The sequence below is a fragment of the Cololabis saira genome, chromosome 2 (assembly GCF_033807715.1).
Source record: "Cololabis saira isolate AMF1-May2022 chromosome 2, fColSai1.1, whole genome shotgun sequence".
NCBI lineage: Eukaryota > Metazoa > Chordata > Actinopteri > Beloniformes > Belonidae > Cololabis > Cololabis saira.
In genome coordinates this window covers 14,433,630-14,452,945 of record NC_084588.1, presented here as the reverse complement: position 1 = coordinate 14,452,945, position 19,316 = coordinate 14,433,630, and the positions used below count along the sequence as shown (strand labels likewise).

Sequence of the window (19,316 nt, the reverse complement as noted above, 5' to 3'; positions counted from 1 at the left end):
CATCCTGTTGTTCATCCATCTTCGTTTTGAAAACTACACCTGTCTGATGGCGTATAAATCTTGCTGATGTAGTGACAATACATTAGTGTACACGCCCACACATCTCACATTATATTATGCGTTTAATGCTGCCTGACTCGCCTTCAGGCCCGAGGTGACATATAACACGGCTTGCGTTTACATTACCAACATGCGTTAAACACCCGTTCATCCTCCAGCGATATTAGTGGGATCCAGTCTAAAAACACGTCATGCCAAAAGACTTGATGCCCTCGGGTGGTAAGAAGTGGGTTTTGGTACATGAAGTGGCTTTAAAGCGTCACGTAATCCCGTTGCGAGGGTTCAGCAGATCAAGTTCCCTCCATGTGGGCCGAGTCACGAGTTGCTGTTTGTGTCTGGACCGGTGCCAGATGACCCGTCCTGCTTTACACTCTCGGTAGAAAAAGCATCCAATTACCAACAGAAACAGAAATAAAGGAAAAAAAATGTATGTAGAAATAAATGAACGCATTTATCCGAAGCAAAACAACTGCATCTTTACACGATGGAGTCATAAAATGATGTCAGGTTGTAGTTTTGTTCACCACAACTAAAACCATTCTCTGCAAAGTATTAAACCTCTTACAGGTCTGTAAAGAAAAAAAAAAGAAAACAGGTCTGTTTTTAGGCATTTAGTTTTATGAGTTTAGGACTGATTTAATTTGATATACCCCAGAAGAATTATTAAACTTGGCAGAGCAACAGTTGTGACCAGATGGATGACTGATGCATGAAAAAGCTGCAGAATCAGACGGTACGTTTAGTTTTCACACTGATTCTCGTGGGCTGTTTTTCTTCTGTGGTATTTTTAGGGGCTGATTATTGTTATTTTCCCTTTTATAACCCCTTGACAGCAATGGCCAGTTATACCTATTCACTTTTTGAGAAAAATCTCTCTTGTGAAATGGGTCGAAAAAGTTTTTTTTACACGTGGTTGGTCTGGAACGGTCCAAGTATGAAATTTAGCTGAGATCAGCCAGTAGGACAGCAGCAGGCCAGTGACCACTGGTCAGCAGTACATGAGGCTCTGTTAGTCCTCCTTTAAGCTTTGGAAGCTCTCATTTCAGATGTAGTTTTAGCAACGTATGAAATAAGGGATAGCTAGAAGGATTTTGTAGAATGAATATCAAGTCATTTCAATTAGCTACAATGGCTAACTGTGAATGACATATGGTGGGTGTGTTTCAACCAGCCCCCCAATCTCGCACTCAGCAGGCGCGCCGATTTATCCCAGTGGCCAGCCGCGGTACTGCAACAAAAAATCCCATGGGGCCCAGAAAGCTTTTTTCCCATAGACCGCAATAGTAAAAGAGAAGCCTCTAAAACTGTTCACAGGACACCTCCAGCTGTAATCACCGGCAATTACTAATCTTTGTATTCTATATTTTTAAGTCATGGACTTTATATCCGTCAAAAATGTTTTATAACGGCCAGAAAAGTCAAAGAAAAGTCTCTTTCTGGGCGTGACGTCACGGCCGCGTCGGTGCCATTGATGTTGCCCCGGGGCATGATGGGAGGCCCCAGAGCATCATGGGAGGTGACTCTACTGCGCATGCTCTATGGGCCCCTTAACGCGGAAGTAAACCCGGAAGTCAGGAACTCATTTCGGCGTATGCGCTGAGTGAGCAAATTGCGTTGAAATGAATAGGCGGCCATTTTCGATGTACCATCCAGTTAATATTTATAGATCCATGGTTTCAACCAGCTTCCGGGCCTGTTTGTTCCTCCCATTCGCAACATGAATGCAAATATTTGGGTGTTTAAAGTGTCTACTAACTCCAAATTTTGTAAAAGCACAAACTCAGTGAGCAGAGTTACAGGGAGCTGTGACATCACAGACCTGACCTAGCCTCCTCAATTTCAACTCATCCCAACGTCCCATCTTGTTGTATTTGCTTTTTTCAAACTGGGCAGCACAAAGCTGTGTGACGGAACTCCACAGGGGTGTTTCCTGCAGAAGAGTGGTTGACTCCGCCCCCTAAAACCAGCTGCTATGAAGATCTGCAAAGACATGTTCACAGGAGCTGCTGTACTGAAGTATTTGAAAACAAAACATGTCAGATATATTTCATGTTAACTTTTAAAAAAAGGGCATAACATGATACCTTTAATATGTAAGTTACAAACATGGCATGCAGGAAAGCTTATTGAACATACAAGAAGGAAGAAAAACGTAATCTTGACAAATTCAGATTACTTTTTCTAAGCACTCAATGTTTTAAATTCAGTCACTACAGTCAGTCTTCATCTTTTTAAGTTAAGGCACACGGCAGCTCTGGATAATGGACAGCTGTGTTATCAATGCACATTTAGAAGATCCTTTAGATGGAGGTGCTTCACCTGTGCTGATTAGTCTCACTGCTGATCCACATGCAGCTCATAGAACATTATTGTTTCACAACGTCGGAGGAAAACAGCTCCTAATCTAAATTAAAAAAAATTAAATCTCTTTTGGACTGAGGTCATCGTTATGTCTCTAGATAAGACGATAAAATACTAAATCATAAAGTTAAGAGCAGGAACTAGATTTGGGGCCCATTTTTAATATTTATGCATGTGGCAGATGTGTAAAAATATGAATGTAACCCAGCATAGGAGAGGGTTTTACTGGAGAGGCCAGATGTTTAACACAACCCCCATGATGTGCTAAACTAAAATCAGTCCTGTAATCAGCATCACAGGTGTCTTCAAGCTTGCAGTCAATCAAAACTATAACTGCACATTTTTAAAAAAAAAACGCTTTCCAAGACACTTTTTATATTCTCCTCTTCTCCTGCTGCCAAGGTTTGTTTATCTCCGCTGAAGTGGAGCCTCGGAAGACCTCTGGAGCTTGTGGAGGTCCAGGAGAAAGACCAGCCTCAGCTATTCGGAACCAACTAGTAGTAAGGAGACTGGACACACAGATTTGATGGATCTTTTTCACCAGTTATTATTGACTTTTCCAAGGGCTTAAAAAAAATAAAGATTGTTTCACCAACTTCTATCGTAGCCTGTTACACATCATTTGTGTACCCTAAATCTCCATCTAATTCTGACTCCGTATTTAGGTGAACACTTAAAAAAGCGTGCTGGATAAAGAACGAGTCATATAATGTGGTTAGATTGGTTTTATGTGAACAATGATCAAATTCAAAAAGATTTGTGGTTAGAACACACAACGATTTTGACTTTGGATTTGATTCCCACAGTCGCCGACTGCTTCAGTGCTGCTTGAGATGAAGACTGAATCAAAGTGAAGGTTGGATTAATCTTCTGGTTACACTTTATTTGAATGTAATTGGAATATAACTGAACCTAATTTCATTGAACTTCGACTGAACCTTTTTTACTTTGTCAGTAAAAAGCCCTTAAATGAGTTTTATAGAGAAGCGATATGACACGACAAATGCTAATTCAGAAACATACATAAAGGCATATTTGTTCAGTTACAGGTGTCTTCCTGTGTTAAAATAACTAGAACCAGAGTGGGACGATGAGGCGTGGCTAGGCTACATGTTTCCCTCCATTTACAATGTTTGTTATGCTAAGCTAAGCTAACCTGCTGCTCAGTGTAGCTTCATATCCACCGCGCTATCCTCTAATCTGCCAGATTCACCGCGTGCGGGACCGTCTGTAAGCTTTTTTGTGAATGTGGACATGAGTGGATTATTTAAGTAGACTTTAGAATATTTTTTAGTATTGAAACAGCTTGTTTTTCTCTTATTTTCAATCTTGTTCAGTCTGATTGCAAGATGATAAATAAAGGCGCCTGAATGCATCTTCAGGTGACCTTCTGTGCTGAAATTCCTAGAACCAGATCAAGATGAGACACAGCCTTCATAGACCTATCAGTAAGTCCGGCCCCCTCCATTGATGGCTTGTCGGGGTTAGCAACAGTAACTAAGGGGGGCGTGCTTTACTGACAGGTCTGTTGTTTCCCTCCGTTTTCAAGCTGTTTGTCAACTTGTCTGTTCTTGTAAAACGTCAACAGTCACCGATGAAGGTCTGTCTCTGACCAAAATCTGCACCCGGACACGAGCAGTCCGGATGAAGATATGTTCTCGCTTCGCCCATTTTATCAATAAGAATTTTATCATTCCTCCAGTCCAGACTTGAGCAGACGTCAGACGCCCAAGTTAGACCCTCCAGAAAAACGCGGGCAAAAATCCTTGATTCTGCGGGCTAAAATCCTTGATTTTGCGGGCTAAAATCATTGATTATGCGATTAAATGTGCGGGGTTTTTATGTGCTTTTATGCGGTGAAATTGCGGAATATGCGGGAAGTCGTGGAATATGCGGAAAGTTGCAAAATATGCGAAATATGCAGGAAGTTGCGGATTCGGCGCTGAGCTCTTCCCTCTTAAATTCAGCGGGCTGTCTCGTCTGATCTGAGGTCGGAAAAAAAGGCGGAAAAAAAAAGGAGAGCGCAGGTGGAGAGGAGAGGAGAGGGGCGGTCGCAGCCCGGGGGCCGGCAGTCTCTCTCCCTCCAGCCCGCGGCTCAGTGCTCGGGTGATTGCCGGGCGCACCGGCACGGCGAGGGGACGAGCCAGAGCTCCATCACCCCACGCGTCCGCCGCGTATACCGTGTACCGGGCGCGCCGGCGCAGTGGTACACGGTCAGCGCGGAGACCTGAGTCCACCGGCAGCCGAGCCCCCCGCGCAAGCGGACGGAGACGGCACTCTCTTTTTCCTCTCAACCCCGCGGGTGAGAGCTGCTGTTTGGGGGGTGGCGGTTTCTGCGAGGGGTGCGGAGGTCCCCGGGCGGGTCCCGCATGTCGCGACCGGGCGTCCCGACATGTCACTCACAACACTTCCCCCTTTTTCCAAACTTTATGCGAAAATGTGCGGCGATGATGCGGTGAAATCAAGCTAGCCCCGCATAATTCGCATATTCATCGCGTTTTTCTGGAGGGCCTACCAAGTATCCCAGAATGCATGTCACATCAACAAGCAGAAGTAATAGTGCAAGAAAAATGAGTAAAAACAACGTTTTAACTTTGCTGTGGTGTTATGAAAGTAGTTTTATGATGTTTTAATGAGAGAAAATATGTCTTGTAGCTTGATATTTGTGGTTAATTTAAAGATATAGCCTATTATAGCCTAAAATTTCCTCGACCGTTTTCAGTTTCTGTTTCTTTTCACTTCCACCTAAATTCATTTGTAACGCAACTAGAGTAAAAATGCATAAAACCCATCAAAACACATCAAAAACACATCACAGAAAGGTTCATGTTTATGAAACGTTGGCCGGGGTCCTGGTCCTGGGTCAGTTCTGAGTCGTGTTCATGTTCGGGGTGTTTATTTTATGCTCAGTTAAGTTGTAGTTGTTTCTGATGATGTGTTAGCCTGCTAGCTGAGCTGTGATGGCATCAAGTATTCGGATGTTTGAAATGCAGAAAGGCCAAAAAGCGCGCTCCCGTCCTCTGAAGTACGCTCTCTGGAGTCGTTCTTTCCGAGTACGAACTACCAAGTCCAAACTCTTGACCTTGTGATGTTCTTCTAAGCTAGACTAGTCAGCTTCATATCCACCACAAATACACAAAAACAGCGTTTATCCTCGAATCTGCCAGAATAAATGTTCGTGCCATGTTAAAGACTGTCTGTATGAGCTTATACTTTAAGAGAATTCGTTTTTTTTCCCTTTCTTTTGGTCATGAAACACTCGTCTGTCTGTTGTTTTGAAGCCAGCTTAGCATCTCAACATCATTTGAAGAGGTATGGCTCCACATAAATCCGCACATCCTTCACTGGAACTGACAAGAGCGTGACACAAACCAGTATCCTCCATCAGAACAAGAGCCGAAGTCTTTATTTCAGACCCGAGAGTCCGTTTGTCTCATGTTTCCGTCAGTAGTCCATAGAAATCAGAAAATACTTCACCAAATGAGAATTGGAACCAGAAATAATAATAAAATAACCATTCTGTTCTCCAGAGGCTGTCCACCCTCTGTCCTCTCATGAGGATCTGCATGTACTGGTCCAACTGAGACGTGAGCTGCCAGTCCAGTCAACCCTGACTTCAGGAGGGAAAGCAAGCGTCAGCAGCAGCTGCGGAAACACTTCTTGAAGAATTTCTTGAACTCTGTGTTGAAGATGGTGTAGATGATGGGGTTGAGGGCGCTGTTGACGTAACCCAGCCAGGTGACGGTGCTCATCAGGGCCGGAGGGATGTTGCACCTCATGCACAAGGCTCGCATTGTGTGGACCACGAAGAACGGCGTCCAACAGAACAGGAAGCAGCCTGCAGGAAGAGAGCAAGGAGGAAAATCTTTAGGGGAGAGAAGCATGACATTACAACCCATTTTTGGTCAAAGATGAGGGTCATTCGCAAAAAATATTGACGATCAGCAAGATGAACTTATTATGAAATTACTTATCTTCACATATAAGCTTCATCAAAAATAAACCTGGTCAGGTCACCAGCTCATGTGGACCATTTCGAGTTACCAGTCAACCTGACAAAGGTGTTTTTTGAACGGAGAAAAAAACCCTCACAAGCCTGGGGAGAGCTTTGCAAACTCCACTCAGGAAAGTACCTGCCGGATTCAAACCAAATACCTTCTCTGACTATCACTGTAAATATTTGGAGCTATGTGAAACATCGAATACTACAAAGGAGGCACCAAACACTTCACTTCCAACCTGCAGAAGTTGCTGTCTTCAGTTCCCAACCTAGACGCCGCAACGCGGCAGCAAACGAGTCTCTATCCCAACAGAGAAACTTGAGATTCTGCCGTGTTGATGAAAGAGCCACTGACGGCCCGCTTTATCCCACTAGAGGTGCTCTTTGGGGCCATTTTTGAAAAAAAAAACATACTACTATACTACTAATCAGTGTTGTGCATGAGTTTAAAAATGAACAGTTCACGTTCATAGTTCACCATATTAACTCGTTCATTTCTGTGAGAACGTTTAACTGAACGCAACATATTTGCAAATAAAGAACTTGAACGTGAACTTGTTCATTCTGCAGATCATGAACTGGAATTTTAACTGTTCAGAGTTTCAGCTTCACTGTTTAGGTCCAATTATTATGCATACATTTCAGCAGCGGGCAGCGCGCACATTTAAAATACTCAACGAGACGACGACTTCACACTACATTACCCACAATGCAGTGCACACCAGCATAACGGGCATCAGCTCCATGGCAACAGTGGCCCGAGCCCGGTGCATCTTTACATGACCAGTGAAGAGAGAGACGTTGCAGACGCAGCGTCAGCGAGCCGTCAGATGATGATCCGCTTATCATTATCTGTGGGAATTTTACACATCGTCTCCCAAAGAGTCCGACGGTAAAAATCGAACCTTTCTGTGCAAATTATGTCCACCTGCGCTGACAAAACAAGTCGGAGCGTCTGCCTCGTCAACCTCAAATTTGAAACGCCATGTGGAGTTAAAGCATCCGTCCAGTGGGAGAAAATATCTGCAAGTCCTTGACAATCAAACTAAGTTATCAAGAAAGAGCAAGAAGACCCAACAGCCCCAAACGACCCCAGTCCCACTGCTGCACCTTCAGGGGGTTGATTTCCCAGCAACAGGTAGACAAACTGATAATGGACTACATTGTTGGAGAATTACAGCCTCTGAGTAAAGTTGAAAAGCCACTAGGACAATACATGATAGTATACAGTGAACAGTTTTAGGATAGAGTAGCGTTTCATTCGTACTTCTCACCTAAAAATATTGAAATGAACTGAATTTGAACTAGTTCAAAGTTAATATGGTGAACTATGAATGTGAACTGTTCATTTTTAAACAATGTGAACTGAACTTTGAACTAGTTCATGAGAAGTATGAACTTGCACAACACTGCTACTAATGCATACTGAATTTGCAGCAACACAAGTAAATGATGGACCACAAATGTTAATCTATCATTGTACATAAAAAATGTATATTTTATTTTTATTGTTTTGTTTCAGTGGCACATTTTTGAGAATCAGAACAAGTTTGAAAGCAACCATTAAAAAAAGATGGGGTAGAGAGAGATGCCATGTATTTAAAAGAATGTAAAAGTTTTACTTCTTTTAATTCAACATTAAGTGGATTCCTCAGTGTATTGGCTCTTCTCTAAATGTTTCTGGCTTTTCCTCTTTTCGGCTGCAGCCAAAGCGTGGAGCTGCATGTTCAAATCCAGTCATTAGTCTGAACGGTTTTATGGTCTTACAGCTCAGCGTCACTCAACCGAGGCTGGATGGAAATCTGCTTAGCACCGCGGACCGCTCTCAACCGTGGCCGCTGTAAACCTACAGCTGAATATTTGTATAGATTATGTGTTTGAGTCCTGAATGACAGCTGCAGGTTCTTCTCTGATCGGAAACCTGGCAGCATTTAGTCCCGTTCTGCACCTTCTACAGGAGAGACGGTGTGACTGTGAGATCATGTGTTGCATAATAATTGGATTTGAGGCTTTAAGCTTAAATGGCACTGCATGCCGAGAGACGGCCAGTCACGAGTGGCGTTTCTGTCCCACCTGCAGAAAGGTCAGCGTCCTCGCAGCGTCGCTGCAGCACAAGCACCTAACTAGGAAGAAGAGGTCATTTACTGCTCCGGTCAGCATCCCGACCATTTCATCCTCTAATTATTTAAGTCAAAAAAGACTTTTGTGGTTGAAAAATGTCCTGATCCAATTTGGTTCGATTATAAAAAAACGGCCCACTTTGAGGGAAATACAAGCGCTCCAGCATCATGATTAAACTCCTCGCCATCTGCAGAAGAAATGACCTGCTGATGATGACTAGTATACAAAAGGTGATCAACAAAAATGTGACATTGTGCCAATAAAAACAGAGAAAACATGATCTTTGCCTAAAGATTTTATGGTATTTGATGGTATAAGAACTACTAATTAAAACTATTAAAAACCCTTCTGACCATGACCGCATGAAGAACTTCTCACCTGATCCTAAATGCAGAGTCCAGCAACTCTCGTAGGAAACTAATGTCATTGTTTCGGTCATTAGACACAGTAAATAACCACAGGTGAACAAGCAGACTCGCCTTTAGGCTCATCTCTTGTCACCAGAACAGACCGGTACAGAGTCCACACAGATACCGCATCGATCCTACCAACTTCCTTTTCCATTCTTATCGTACTTGTGAATAAGACCCCTCGATATTTAAAATCCTCATGGGTTTATATTAGGAGGTGCTGATTCTCGTCTAAGTCCCATCCATCAAATCTTCTTACGATTTAAATTAAAAATAGATATCAAACATGGCAGAAAGTCTTTTGTGCTGCTTTAAAATAGGAATCACAGCTCAGAAGTCGAGTTCAGCGCAAGTGTGAAGCAGCTAAAACGATGACGTCCAGTGTTTTGACACCATAGACTGAAATGCAGCTGTTATTCACAACAAATCACACCCTTAATCATGCTTTCATCTGGGATTTAATGTGTCTTTAACTGATAAGATGCATAAAAGTGGAACCCAAGGGGGTTACACTGGGACACTGAGCCGAGGAGGACCCGTGGGAAGTGGACACGGGGGGCTGCAGGCAGGCTGGAAGCAGAGTGCGCGCATGGGACAGAGGGGGCGTGGGCGGGACTTAAAATGAAGGCATCTGATTGGTTCTTTCCCCCATGCCAAGCCTCTGGTCCTCTGACTAATCCATGCCTTTCGGTGCCGCAAAAAACAGATTGGTCAGAGTTTTTACAGGAATAAAGCTGTCAGAGAGGTCGGATTTTTTTCTTTCCTTTTTCTGAAAACATTATTCACTGGATGCTCTCAGGATGGAAGGACCATTTCACCCAGTATAACAATAAATGTTTTTGAATACGATTACAGACTATACCTTTAAGGGATGTTGTTAAGAACATCAACACAAAAAGTGTATAGGCTACTGGAACTGGAGGTGACATTATCATCTTCTTGTTAAATTCAAAAACGATGAACTGGTCTCTGGTTTTTTTAACTTTAAATAATCACCATCCTTACTAAAATCCTCTGCTTACGTGTGTAATCTTAAGAAATACAGAACTTCCTCTGCCTTGAAAAACAGCAATACAAACACGTTTATATTGGATCAAAATTATTTTTCCGTCCCATCATTGTCTCAGGAGTCAGCAGTGAGATGGTGCACAGACCAAGGAAACTCATGGGAACAGCAAGCAGCATTTCTGATGCAAAAGCAGTGTGTTAGCAGTGAGGAAAGCATGAGGGAAGCTCCAGGAACATTTCCTTTTGTGTAATAAAACCTGGCCCGAGCTTCACAATGGCACAAATGTTGAACACCGCGATGTTGGAACAATCCAAGGACAGTACCAAGTTCTCATGCATTCAATGTAATAAAGGTGTCCTCACGTTGCCACGGTGACGAGTCCTACCCTTGGAAGTGACACAGATGCTTCTGTGAAATGGTCAGAGATCCATTCATCCAGAGCAGCTGTATTCCTGTTAATGTCAGGATGCCCTCACAGCCTGTATTGCACCGTCCCAACGCGCCTACTGACACCTGTGAACTTTACTCTTTCAGAGTCCCGCATCAACTCAGGTCCAGAGTTGTGACGCAACGATTCGGTGCTATTACAGTTGTTGCAGCAGAACAATCTGAGACACTCACCTACCACGACGGGCAGCACCTTCATCGCCTTCCTCTCCCTGTTGTTGATCTTGGCCCTCTTCTTGATATGCTGCTGCTGGCTGAAGGTCACCGTGGGAACGGAGTTCTCTCTGTACTGGCGAGGATAAGGGATTTCCTGTATGTAGTCTTCCGTGTCGTCCATCCGAGACTGGGCCAGATCCCTCTCGATGATCCGGGGCAGGGGCATGGGCAGGGGGCCCGGGATGGTGCCCGCCAGCGGGGGGATGGCGGTGGCCACGGCGGCGTGCTGCAGCTTACGGCACGCCTCGATGCTGCTGCGTAGTTTGGCCTTCCGGGACTCCTCCCAATGCCGGAGCCCGCGGAAAATCCCGAAGTACAGCAGGACCATGATGGGGCAGGGGATGAAGAAGGAGCAGACGGACGAATACACCACGTAGTTGTTGTCCTCCAGCTTACACTCGCTCTGGTCGCGGCCAGGCACGTTGTTGATGCCAAAGACGATGGGCGAGGCCACCGCTATGGCTAGCAGCCACGTAGCAGACAGCAGGATGAGCTGACGCTGGTCCACGTGTTTACGGTTGTAATTTAAGGGTATTGACACTGCGATGAACCTGCAAAATGGAAAAGGCTACAGTGAAAATGGGGTTAAAGGAAAAGTTGTTGTTTAATAAGTTAATAGAAGTTAAAGCATTATTCTTTCAGTTATTTATAACCTGGCATAAGAAAGCTAAATATATTGCTAAGCTGGGTCATGTCTCACATTGGGATTTGGCATATTTCTATTTATTTTTTCTTTCTTGAGTCTAATTTATCAGGGTATGAGACACCGGGGACAGAGGGGGCGGAGCCAGACGTGGACCAACATTCAGAGCGTCGCCCAATTATGTAAAACAGCAAAGCTAGCGGGCTCTGGAAGAAAGTTTTGAAAAAAAAATTCTAAATGATTAACCTCTGCTGACTTTTGTGGTTACTAATTAGCAAATTGAGGCTTAAAGAAAAGAAACGTTAACATGATTAACCATAAACAAACCCAGCATCTGAATGAATTACTGTGGTTTGGGCTTATGGGAGCATTTCAGTTTTTTTTTTTTTTATAGGTCTCCAAAGTCTTAAAAATATATTTCTTTCCAAAATACTGTAATATTTCTATAGTTCCTCTTTGTAAGGGTAGTCTGACCACAGCTACAATCCGAGCAGCTTCTGTTATCCCACTCATCACTGGCCTGAAACATCATTGTTCACCGCTTGAAGCTGAGACTGAATCACATCGTTGGACTAACTCAGCTAGCCTCAGCAAATTTATTTTACTATTCATTTCATTAAGCTTTATTTTGTGAGCTTGACTTAAAATCTAACCTCAGACTTAACAGATCTATTTTGTTTTGCTCAACGACGACTGGCTCATCCGCGTTTGAGAGGCGGGTCAGATCGTTGCTGACATACTGTATGTTTGTTATATACTTCAAGGAATACGGAGTGTAATTTGTGTACAAATTTTAAATCTATGCAGTTTTGTTAAGTTGCATAAAACGGAGTACCCGCTAAACGGAGCTGCAAAGCCGTGGCTGTGGAAGGAGCTGTGTTTCTGTATCTCCGCTGCATTTCGACCAAAGCTTGTCAGACACATTTAATTTCGTGGTTGAAAAAAAATAAATTAATATCCGTCTTTGATGCATTGAAGAAGAAAACTTCTGCTGCGCTGAGTGGAACTTGGTGACAGACTTGATGAATTTCTTCATGTTCATGGATGAAAGTAATTCCAGTTGATGAAATATATCAGCTGACACGTCAGGGCCAATAAACACTGATGTCCTCTACGCGGCCGACTGGAAGAAAAGGCCACAGCCTACCGGCCCAAACTCCCGGGCTTCCACATGATCAATAACTGCTGTTACACAAATGTCATTTCATGTGCTGGGCTCTGTAAGAGCTTTTCCCCTTTTTCCTTTCATTCAGACTGAAAATGAACATTTCAAGTGATTTATGTACAACACTGATTCCAAAAAAGTTGGTCCACTTCGTAACGTTTGAATACAAACAAAATGTAAAGATTTGGAAGTCTCTTAAACCAACATTTGACCAATAAAATAGAAAAGAAAATGGAAAATACTGAAAGTGAGACCTTTTACTATTTTTGAATTTGCAAAATAGAAACAGCTGGAGGATCAATGACATGAGTTGATGTAAAAAGAGCATCGTTCAATTCTCATTACAATTTTTTATATATATATATTTTTTAATTATATATATTTTTTTTATTTCTTTATTTTTTTTGCAATTGTCCATTTCTGTCTTAGTTTTATTTATTTTATTTAGTTGTTTTCTTTTATTGTGGTTCTAGTTTTATATAGGTTGTTCGGGTATGCTGCAATACGTAAGTGACAACTGTATTTTTCTGTTGTTTTTTCCTAAAAGATAAATGTGTGCTTAATTTGCAAAATGTTTTGATATAATTGTTTACATCTGCAAAACCCAATAAAAAAAAGTTGAAAAAAAAAAAGAAAAAAAAAGAGCATCGTTCAGAGGTACAGCAGTCCCTCAAAAGCAAAGACGTGCAAAGGTTCACTCATCTGAGGGCAAAAATGTGTCTACAAATAGAATAATGATCTTGGGAGTAAAATGGACAGATTCATCAGTCAGACCCGGCTTTAAAAACTGGCATGATGTGTGTCATAAAAATCACAGCAGGGATTCAGGAACACAATCAAGGGCCTTTGTCTACGAGCCTCCAAAAACGCCGGTTAAAGCTCCGTGAATTTGTGTCTTTGTCACCTGGAGAATAAATGTCAGAAACGTGAAAAAGGTTTTAGAGCATCATCTGATCCCGTCTAGACGACGTCTCCTTCAGGAAAGGCCTTGGATATGTCAGCAAATCAATGCTAAACCTTATATCCAATCATTACAAAAACATTGCCTTGGAGAGTGCGGGTGTGCGTTTCCCACAACCGTCACTGCCAACTACATTAACAACTAACAGCTGGAACCAGCAGGGATGACGGAAGTGTTCCCTGAAGCCATCGTTGGACCGATGAAGGAGATGATGTTGATAACATCCACACCACGATCACGCTGAGCAGCACAGAATCAATGTTTTTTTTTATTTAAATGTTGGCAAACACTGTTGGTAAGTTGTTCTGTTGGACCTTCTCCACCTGTGATTAGAGGTTTAGTTACCGGTGGCAGGAACTAGTCGTCGGGACGTGCGTTGTAACCCGGCAACGGACGTTCATCTGATGTCAAGTTATAAAAAGAGATGATGTCTGATTAGCGCTGTGCGTGGAAATGTCGTTATAGTGACGACGGTGGTTGAAGCCAACAGTTCACACTCACAGAGGACAACGGTTTTCAGGAAACAGATGTTTGTCAGTTAAACGCTGCTTCGTAGTATGTTGCTGAACTGGCCTCAGCTCGGAGCGTTCACCTACCGAAAACATCCATCCATCCATCCATTATCTATACCCGCTTTATCCTTTGCAGGGTCACAGGGGTCTGCTGGAGCCTATCCCAGCTATTTTCAGGCGAGAGGCAGGGGTTACACCCTGGACAGGTCGCCAGTCCATCGCAGGGCCACATATACAGACAAACAACCAGACACACTCACGCTCACACCTACGTGCAATTTAGAATCACCAATTAACCTAATATGCATGTTTTTGTACTGTGGGAGGAAACCGGAGTACCCGGACAAGCACGGGGAGAACATGCAAACTCCACACAGAAAGACCCTGCTGGGCCTGGGAGTCGAACCGAAAACATTTGAATTTAAAAACAAAAATACAACAAAGAAGTCACGGGACTCCTGATCTCTGAACCCATATCAGAGAAGAACGGGCCAACGTTCGTCTGCAGGAACTCAAACCGCCAGATACGAGCTGCTGTTAGATGAAGAGCAGATGCTACACGGCGGTAAACGCCATCCTGTCAACATTTAACGTGTTTATATGATCTATTGTGAACAAAACATGAGGTACTGATATTTGCAAATTATTCCATCCTGTGTATTAATTTACATTTAAACAACAAGCCAACTTTTTCAGAATTGGGTTGCATTTCGTTCATTGACTTGATGCAAAAAAGCAGCAGATCACTGAAACTTTTCCAAACTTTCAGATGACATGCGCCTCCTCTACCTATAGCAGGAAGAATGACGTTTCCACGGAAACGCAGAGTAATAACACCAACATACCTGTCAACGCTGATGGCACAGAGGTTGAATATGGATGCGGTGCACAGCATCACATCCATGGCCATCAGGCCGTCACACATCGGCATGTTCAAGGTCCAAACTCCACCCTGAAACTGCACGCACGCACACACACACACACACACACACACACACACACACACACACACACACACACACACACACACACACACACACACACACACACACACACACACACACACACACACACACACACACACACACAGAGACACAAGAAAACAGCAACTTATGAGCTGCCCTAAATCTCAACATAAATGTCTGTAATCCTCTTGTGCTCGTGCCACAGCGGCTCACGAGCATTCCTGCAGTAAAGCGCCGCCGCGCTCTGCCCTCGGCCTCCTCTTCCTCAGGTGAACGCGGCAGGCTTTCACCTGCAGACCTGCTCCTCTAATCCAGCCGCTGCATGCGGGCAAACCACCGACGTGACACTCGCTAGATTACCTCGCTGCGACTGCTGACACAGGTAACGAGATCACAAATGCAGCTAATTAAGTGGGGCTTAACGTGGGAGCCTCATCAGGGTGCTTCTGGGATATTTAGACGGACAGGCAAGCAGGCTGGTGGCTTTAAGTATTTTAACAGGGAATAGATTACACTTTTTAAAGCGTTACAGGCCTGCAAATGCTCTTTCCAGTGTTAAAACTCTGAGTGCCTTTGTCAATGTCCCCGTGACCCTCTGCCGGTGATAATCTTCCACGAGGAGGTGAGAAGGACAACATGGCTTCTATTTTTGTAGCTGAAGCGAAAAATCAAGAAAATCCATCTCATATTATTGATCCTATTTATGATTTTATACATTTATATATTTTATAATCTGTGCTCAACAGAATCTTAGACAATCGTGTCCTTGAAGACTCCTCTTCTTCACATGAAAACACATTTCTCTTTCCTCTGACCTGCCTGCAGGTATGTGCTGTCAGACCACCAGATGTACTTGTACATCATTTTCTATTCCCCACGAGAAAAAAAGGATATCGTCACAGCAGCAACTGACAATAGCCATCGATTCAAAATGCAACAATAACTCTTACGATATGATTATAAAATAGGTTGACAAGAAGAAGAGTGAATAATGAACGACATAAGACTCTGCTGGTCTGCTGGTTTTAACATGTGTCATGATGTAAAAGCTGTAAATGTACACAGTAGGGTTTGGTTAATGTTTTTCTTCTTTTGTGGCCTTTCATGCCTTTTTTGACTTTGCATTGTTGTTTTATTTGACTCTCTGAATAAATGGGTGTCAGGGTTTGACACTTCCCCCCAGTTTGTGACTTTCAGTTTCTGTCTTGCCCCGCCTGTGTCCCATCTGCCCTGATTGTGTCTGCACCTGTGTCTCGTCATGTCTCGTTATCCCTTCAGTATATCTTGTCTTGTCATTCCTTGGTTCCCTGTCGGTCCGTACTGTTTCCTCCTCCATGTGCTCCAAGTTTTTGATCCCTGTTCCTTGTGTTTTTGATCCTGCTCTGCAGCGCTTTGTTTTTACCTTTTGTTGGAATAAATCCTTTGTTTTTTGGGAACTCCTGCCTCTGGCCTCCCTGTTCTCCTGCACTTGGGTCCTAGCAAACCAAACCACAACAATGGGCTGCCCTGCTTAGGCTGCTGCCGCCCCGCCCCGCCCTCGGATAAGTGGAAGTGGATGGATGGATGGATGGATGGATGGATGGATAAATAAATAAGATCATCCTCAGTGTTTCTTTATTGACATTTTGTTTTCCTTTTGTCTAATCTTTGGTGAAAAACAACAAAATGCATCTATACTGTAAAGTAATGTATTAAAATGATCCGTATACAAACAAACAAAAAAAAAATCATCTGATCATAGTGGGGTTTAGAGTTCAGCAAAGTCCCAGATTTACTACAACACATACCTCTCTTCAAATATTAATGTGAACAATACCAATATCTCCCATAGATGTGGGTATAATTACTGGACAAACCTCCCGTCACATCGTCCACGGGTTTATGAAGAGCACCTCCGAAGCTGGCTGGAACACGCCCACCTTATGTAAATCACAGATACATTACATACACATGCTCACATAAGATGTTAACTTAATTAACTGTAATATTAATTGCTATCTTTATTTTTCAGTCGGTTGGATTTACATTTACTGATATGCTTCATTGTTCTGTTGCAAAGCCAAATGTCAGGCTGGCTTCAGCTTTAGTTGAACAACTTAAAGGGGACCTATTATGGCATCTAATATGTATTTTAAACAGGCCTTGAATGTCTTAAAAACAAGCTTTTGAATGTTTTTGCTAAATAAATTAGAAATTCAGCCTCTGAGCCATGTCTTTATCTTCCCATTCTCTAACCTCATTATCTATGCGGGATTCTGAGTGGGCGGGGCTATGATAATGAGGCTCTGTGCTGATTGGCTGCCTGAATCACGCGATACACCGCTACGAAAAAATGGCGTAAGCTCCAGCCGGCGGAGTTAGTTGTGGGCGTGGTTTCACGCATTGATTTGCTTTCCTCCTTCTCTGAGTTGGCAGGCTGATGGGAGACCACTTTATATATATTAAAGCAAGAGAAAACGTGTTTTTCATAAAAAGGTCCCCTTTAAGTGCTTGACAGTGGGAATGAGGTGTTTTTGCTGAAATGCCATGTTTGCATTTTGCTGGACATGAGGACCAAACATCTCCATGTTGGTCTCATCTGTCCATAGGAGATCGTTCTCTGTTGTTTTAGGACTGAAGGTTTTCTCCAGACCACTTCCAAACAAACCTGTTCTGTCTTCTTCTAACTGTGATGTCATGGACTTGAACATTTAGTATGCTCAATGAGGTCTGAAGACTCTAAAAAAGTTTTTTTTTTTCTCTCTCACTCCCTGTCTGTGTGTCACAACTTCTTCTTGAAGATGTATGTCTTTCCCTCCTGGCATTGTGCTAACACACACCTGAATAATGCAGACCAGCACAGGAGGTCTGCACAGCACCTGGTGATCAGTTGAATTACTTTTCTTCAGCTCTAACAGGCTACAACTCACTGGCTCAAATGATAAGGAAGCAGAAAGATGGTACTTGGTATGGCCCATTTATTTTGATAAATCTTTGCAAAATAACACAAAAAAGTTACTTTGTTACTCTGAGGTAGAATTTGTCTAACATTAAGACCGATTGCAATCATATCATTTCACCATGTGTTTTTTTTGTGCAAAATAAATAGATAGCTAAATAAACAGGATTAAAATAAGGGGTAGAGACTTTTGCACATTTCTGGGGTATCTTGTGTGCCAGAAGCCTCCTGCACCGGTCCGAAGCGGGTCATAATGAAGCGGCTCATAATCATCAGAATAAACACTCACCTCTGCGTAAACGAAGAGCGGCAGAACCAGAACCGCCAGCAGCAGATCCGAAAACGCCAGACTCACTATGAAGTAGTTTGTTGTAGTTTTCAAAGCCTTCTCCAGGTAAACGCTGAGGCACACCAGTACGTTTCCACCTATCACGGTCACAATCAGCAAAATCCCGAATATGAGCGCCGGGAAATTGTAGTGCGCGACCTGGACCGCCGGGAGCGTGCGGTTGTTCAGGTCCGTCAGGTTGTCCGACATGGTCCCTGGTGTCCCCGGTGTGTGACGGGCTCCTGGTCCGGCGGAGGGCGGCTCTGAGGAGCGGCTCTCATCTATGAGCCGCATCCAGCAGCCCTGGTGGAGACTGCAGTTGGTGGAGGCGGCGGGGAAACAGGTGGAGCTCCCGCAGGACGCACGCACGGCGCGCAGGGGCCGCGCTTCATCCACTCCTCATCCACTCCTCATCCACTCTTCATCCACTATTCATCCACTCTTCATGCACTCACTCCACCTTCACTTTTCCTTCAGATTCCCCGGAGTTCCTCGGGCGGCATTGCGAGGAGCAGGCCGCTCTCCGTGTCCTGCTCCTGCAGAAAGAAGTGAGCGCACTGAGCGAATCAGATGGCCAGAGCAAATCCGTCCTCACAAATCTCCTTACGGGAGCTCTGCAGGATGTGTGTGAAGTCTCAGCAGGGGGGGGAAATCAGCTCCAGGGCAGCACATATCCTGCTCAGGTCCTGGGATTCTCAGTTCTGGTTCCTCTCTCTCCAAAACTTCTGCAAATGAGCTGAAACCCAATCTGATACCACCGAAGGGATTAAGCTTGATTTCAATATCAGCCCACTTTCATATAAAAGAATGCATGATATGATATGCACATTTCATAAACCCATATTTTATTCCCAGTACACTGATACAAATATTGTGCTTGATCTACTTAAAAAAATAAGTCAATTTTTTGCATGAGATTATTATGTAGATCAAGAAAGACTAGTCTTTGTATAAACTACTTAATTTTTTGTATGTAAATAATACATTTTGCATTCAACTTAATTGTGTTAAGTTTTGTTTAATTTTTTAAAAGTAGATCAAGCAAGATATTTTTTCATCTAAACGTTGGTCAATCTGCCCAATAGATTAAAATTGTTAAAGGAAAAGGTAAATACAACAAGATCATTGCTTGTTGTTTGTGTGTAAATGAAAAGAGTGCCTGGGATTATAAAAACTGCTT

The 19,316-nt window shown here is 43.3% G+C and overlaps 1 protein-coding gene across 2 annotated transcripts; it reads right to left on the bottom strand.

Annotated features, from left to right (window-relative positions):
• Window positions 1-1,793: 1,793 nt before the first annotated feature.
• On the bottom strand, window positions 1,794-18,679 carry LOC133458643 (D(4) dopamine receptor-like). 2 transcript variants are annotated; one of them, XM_061738792.1, is made up of 5 exons: window positions 18,098-18,165; window positions 16,727-16,789; window positions 14,751-14,863; window positions 10,583-11,175; window positions 1,794-6,259 (listed from the first exon to the last, which is right to left on the bottom strand). In XM_061738792.1, exons 3-5 carry the CDS (start codon window positions 14,834-14,836, stop codon window positions 6,057-6,059), a joined length of 882 nt encoding a protein of 293 aa, XP_061594776.1. In that variant the 5' UTR covers window positions 14,837-14,863; window positions 16,727-16,789; window positions 18,098-18,165; the 3' UTR covers window positions 1,794-6,056. The 2 variants fall into 2 exon arrangements, with proteins under 2 accessions (XP_061594776.1, XP_061594767.1); XM_061738783.1 differs by lacking the exon at window positions 16,727-16,789 and having other exon boundaries at window positions 18,098-18,679.
• Between the last annotated feature and the right edge of the window lie 637 nt (window positions 18,680-19,316).

Coding starts and splice junctions, on each gene's coding strand:
- LOC133458643 (XM_061738783.1), bottom strand. CDS start 18,430: ATGCGGCTCATAGATGAGAGCCGCTCCTCAGAGCCGCCCTCCGCCGGA. Junction 14,864..18,097: donor CGCTCTTCGTTTACGCAGAG/GTGAGTGTTTAT, acceptor GCGTGCGTGCAG/TTTCAGGGTGGAGTTTGGAC. Junction 11,176..14,750: donor TGTGCCATCAGCGTTGACAG/GTATGTTGGTGT, acceptor TCCATTTTGCAG/GTTCATCGCAGTGTCAATAC.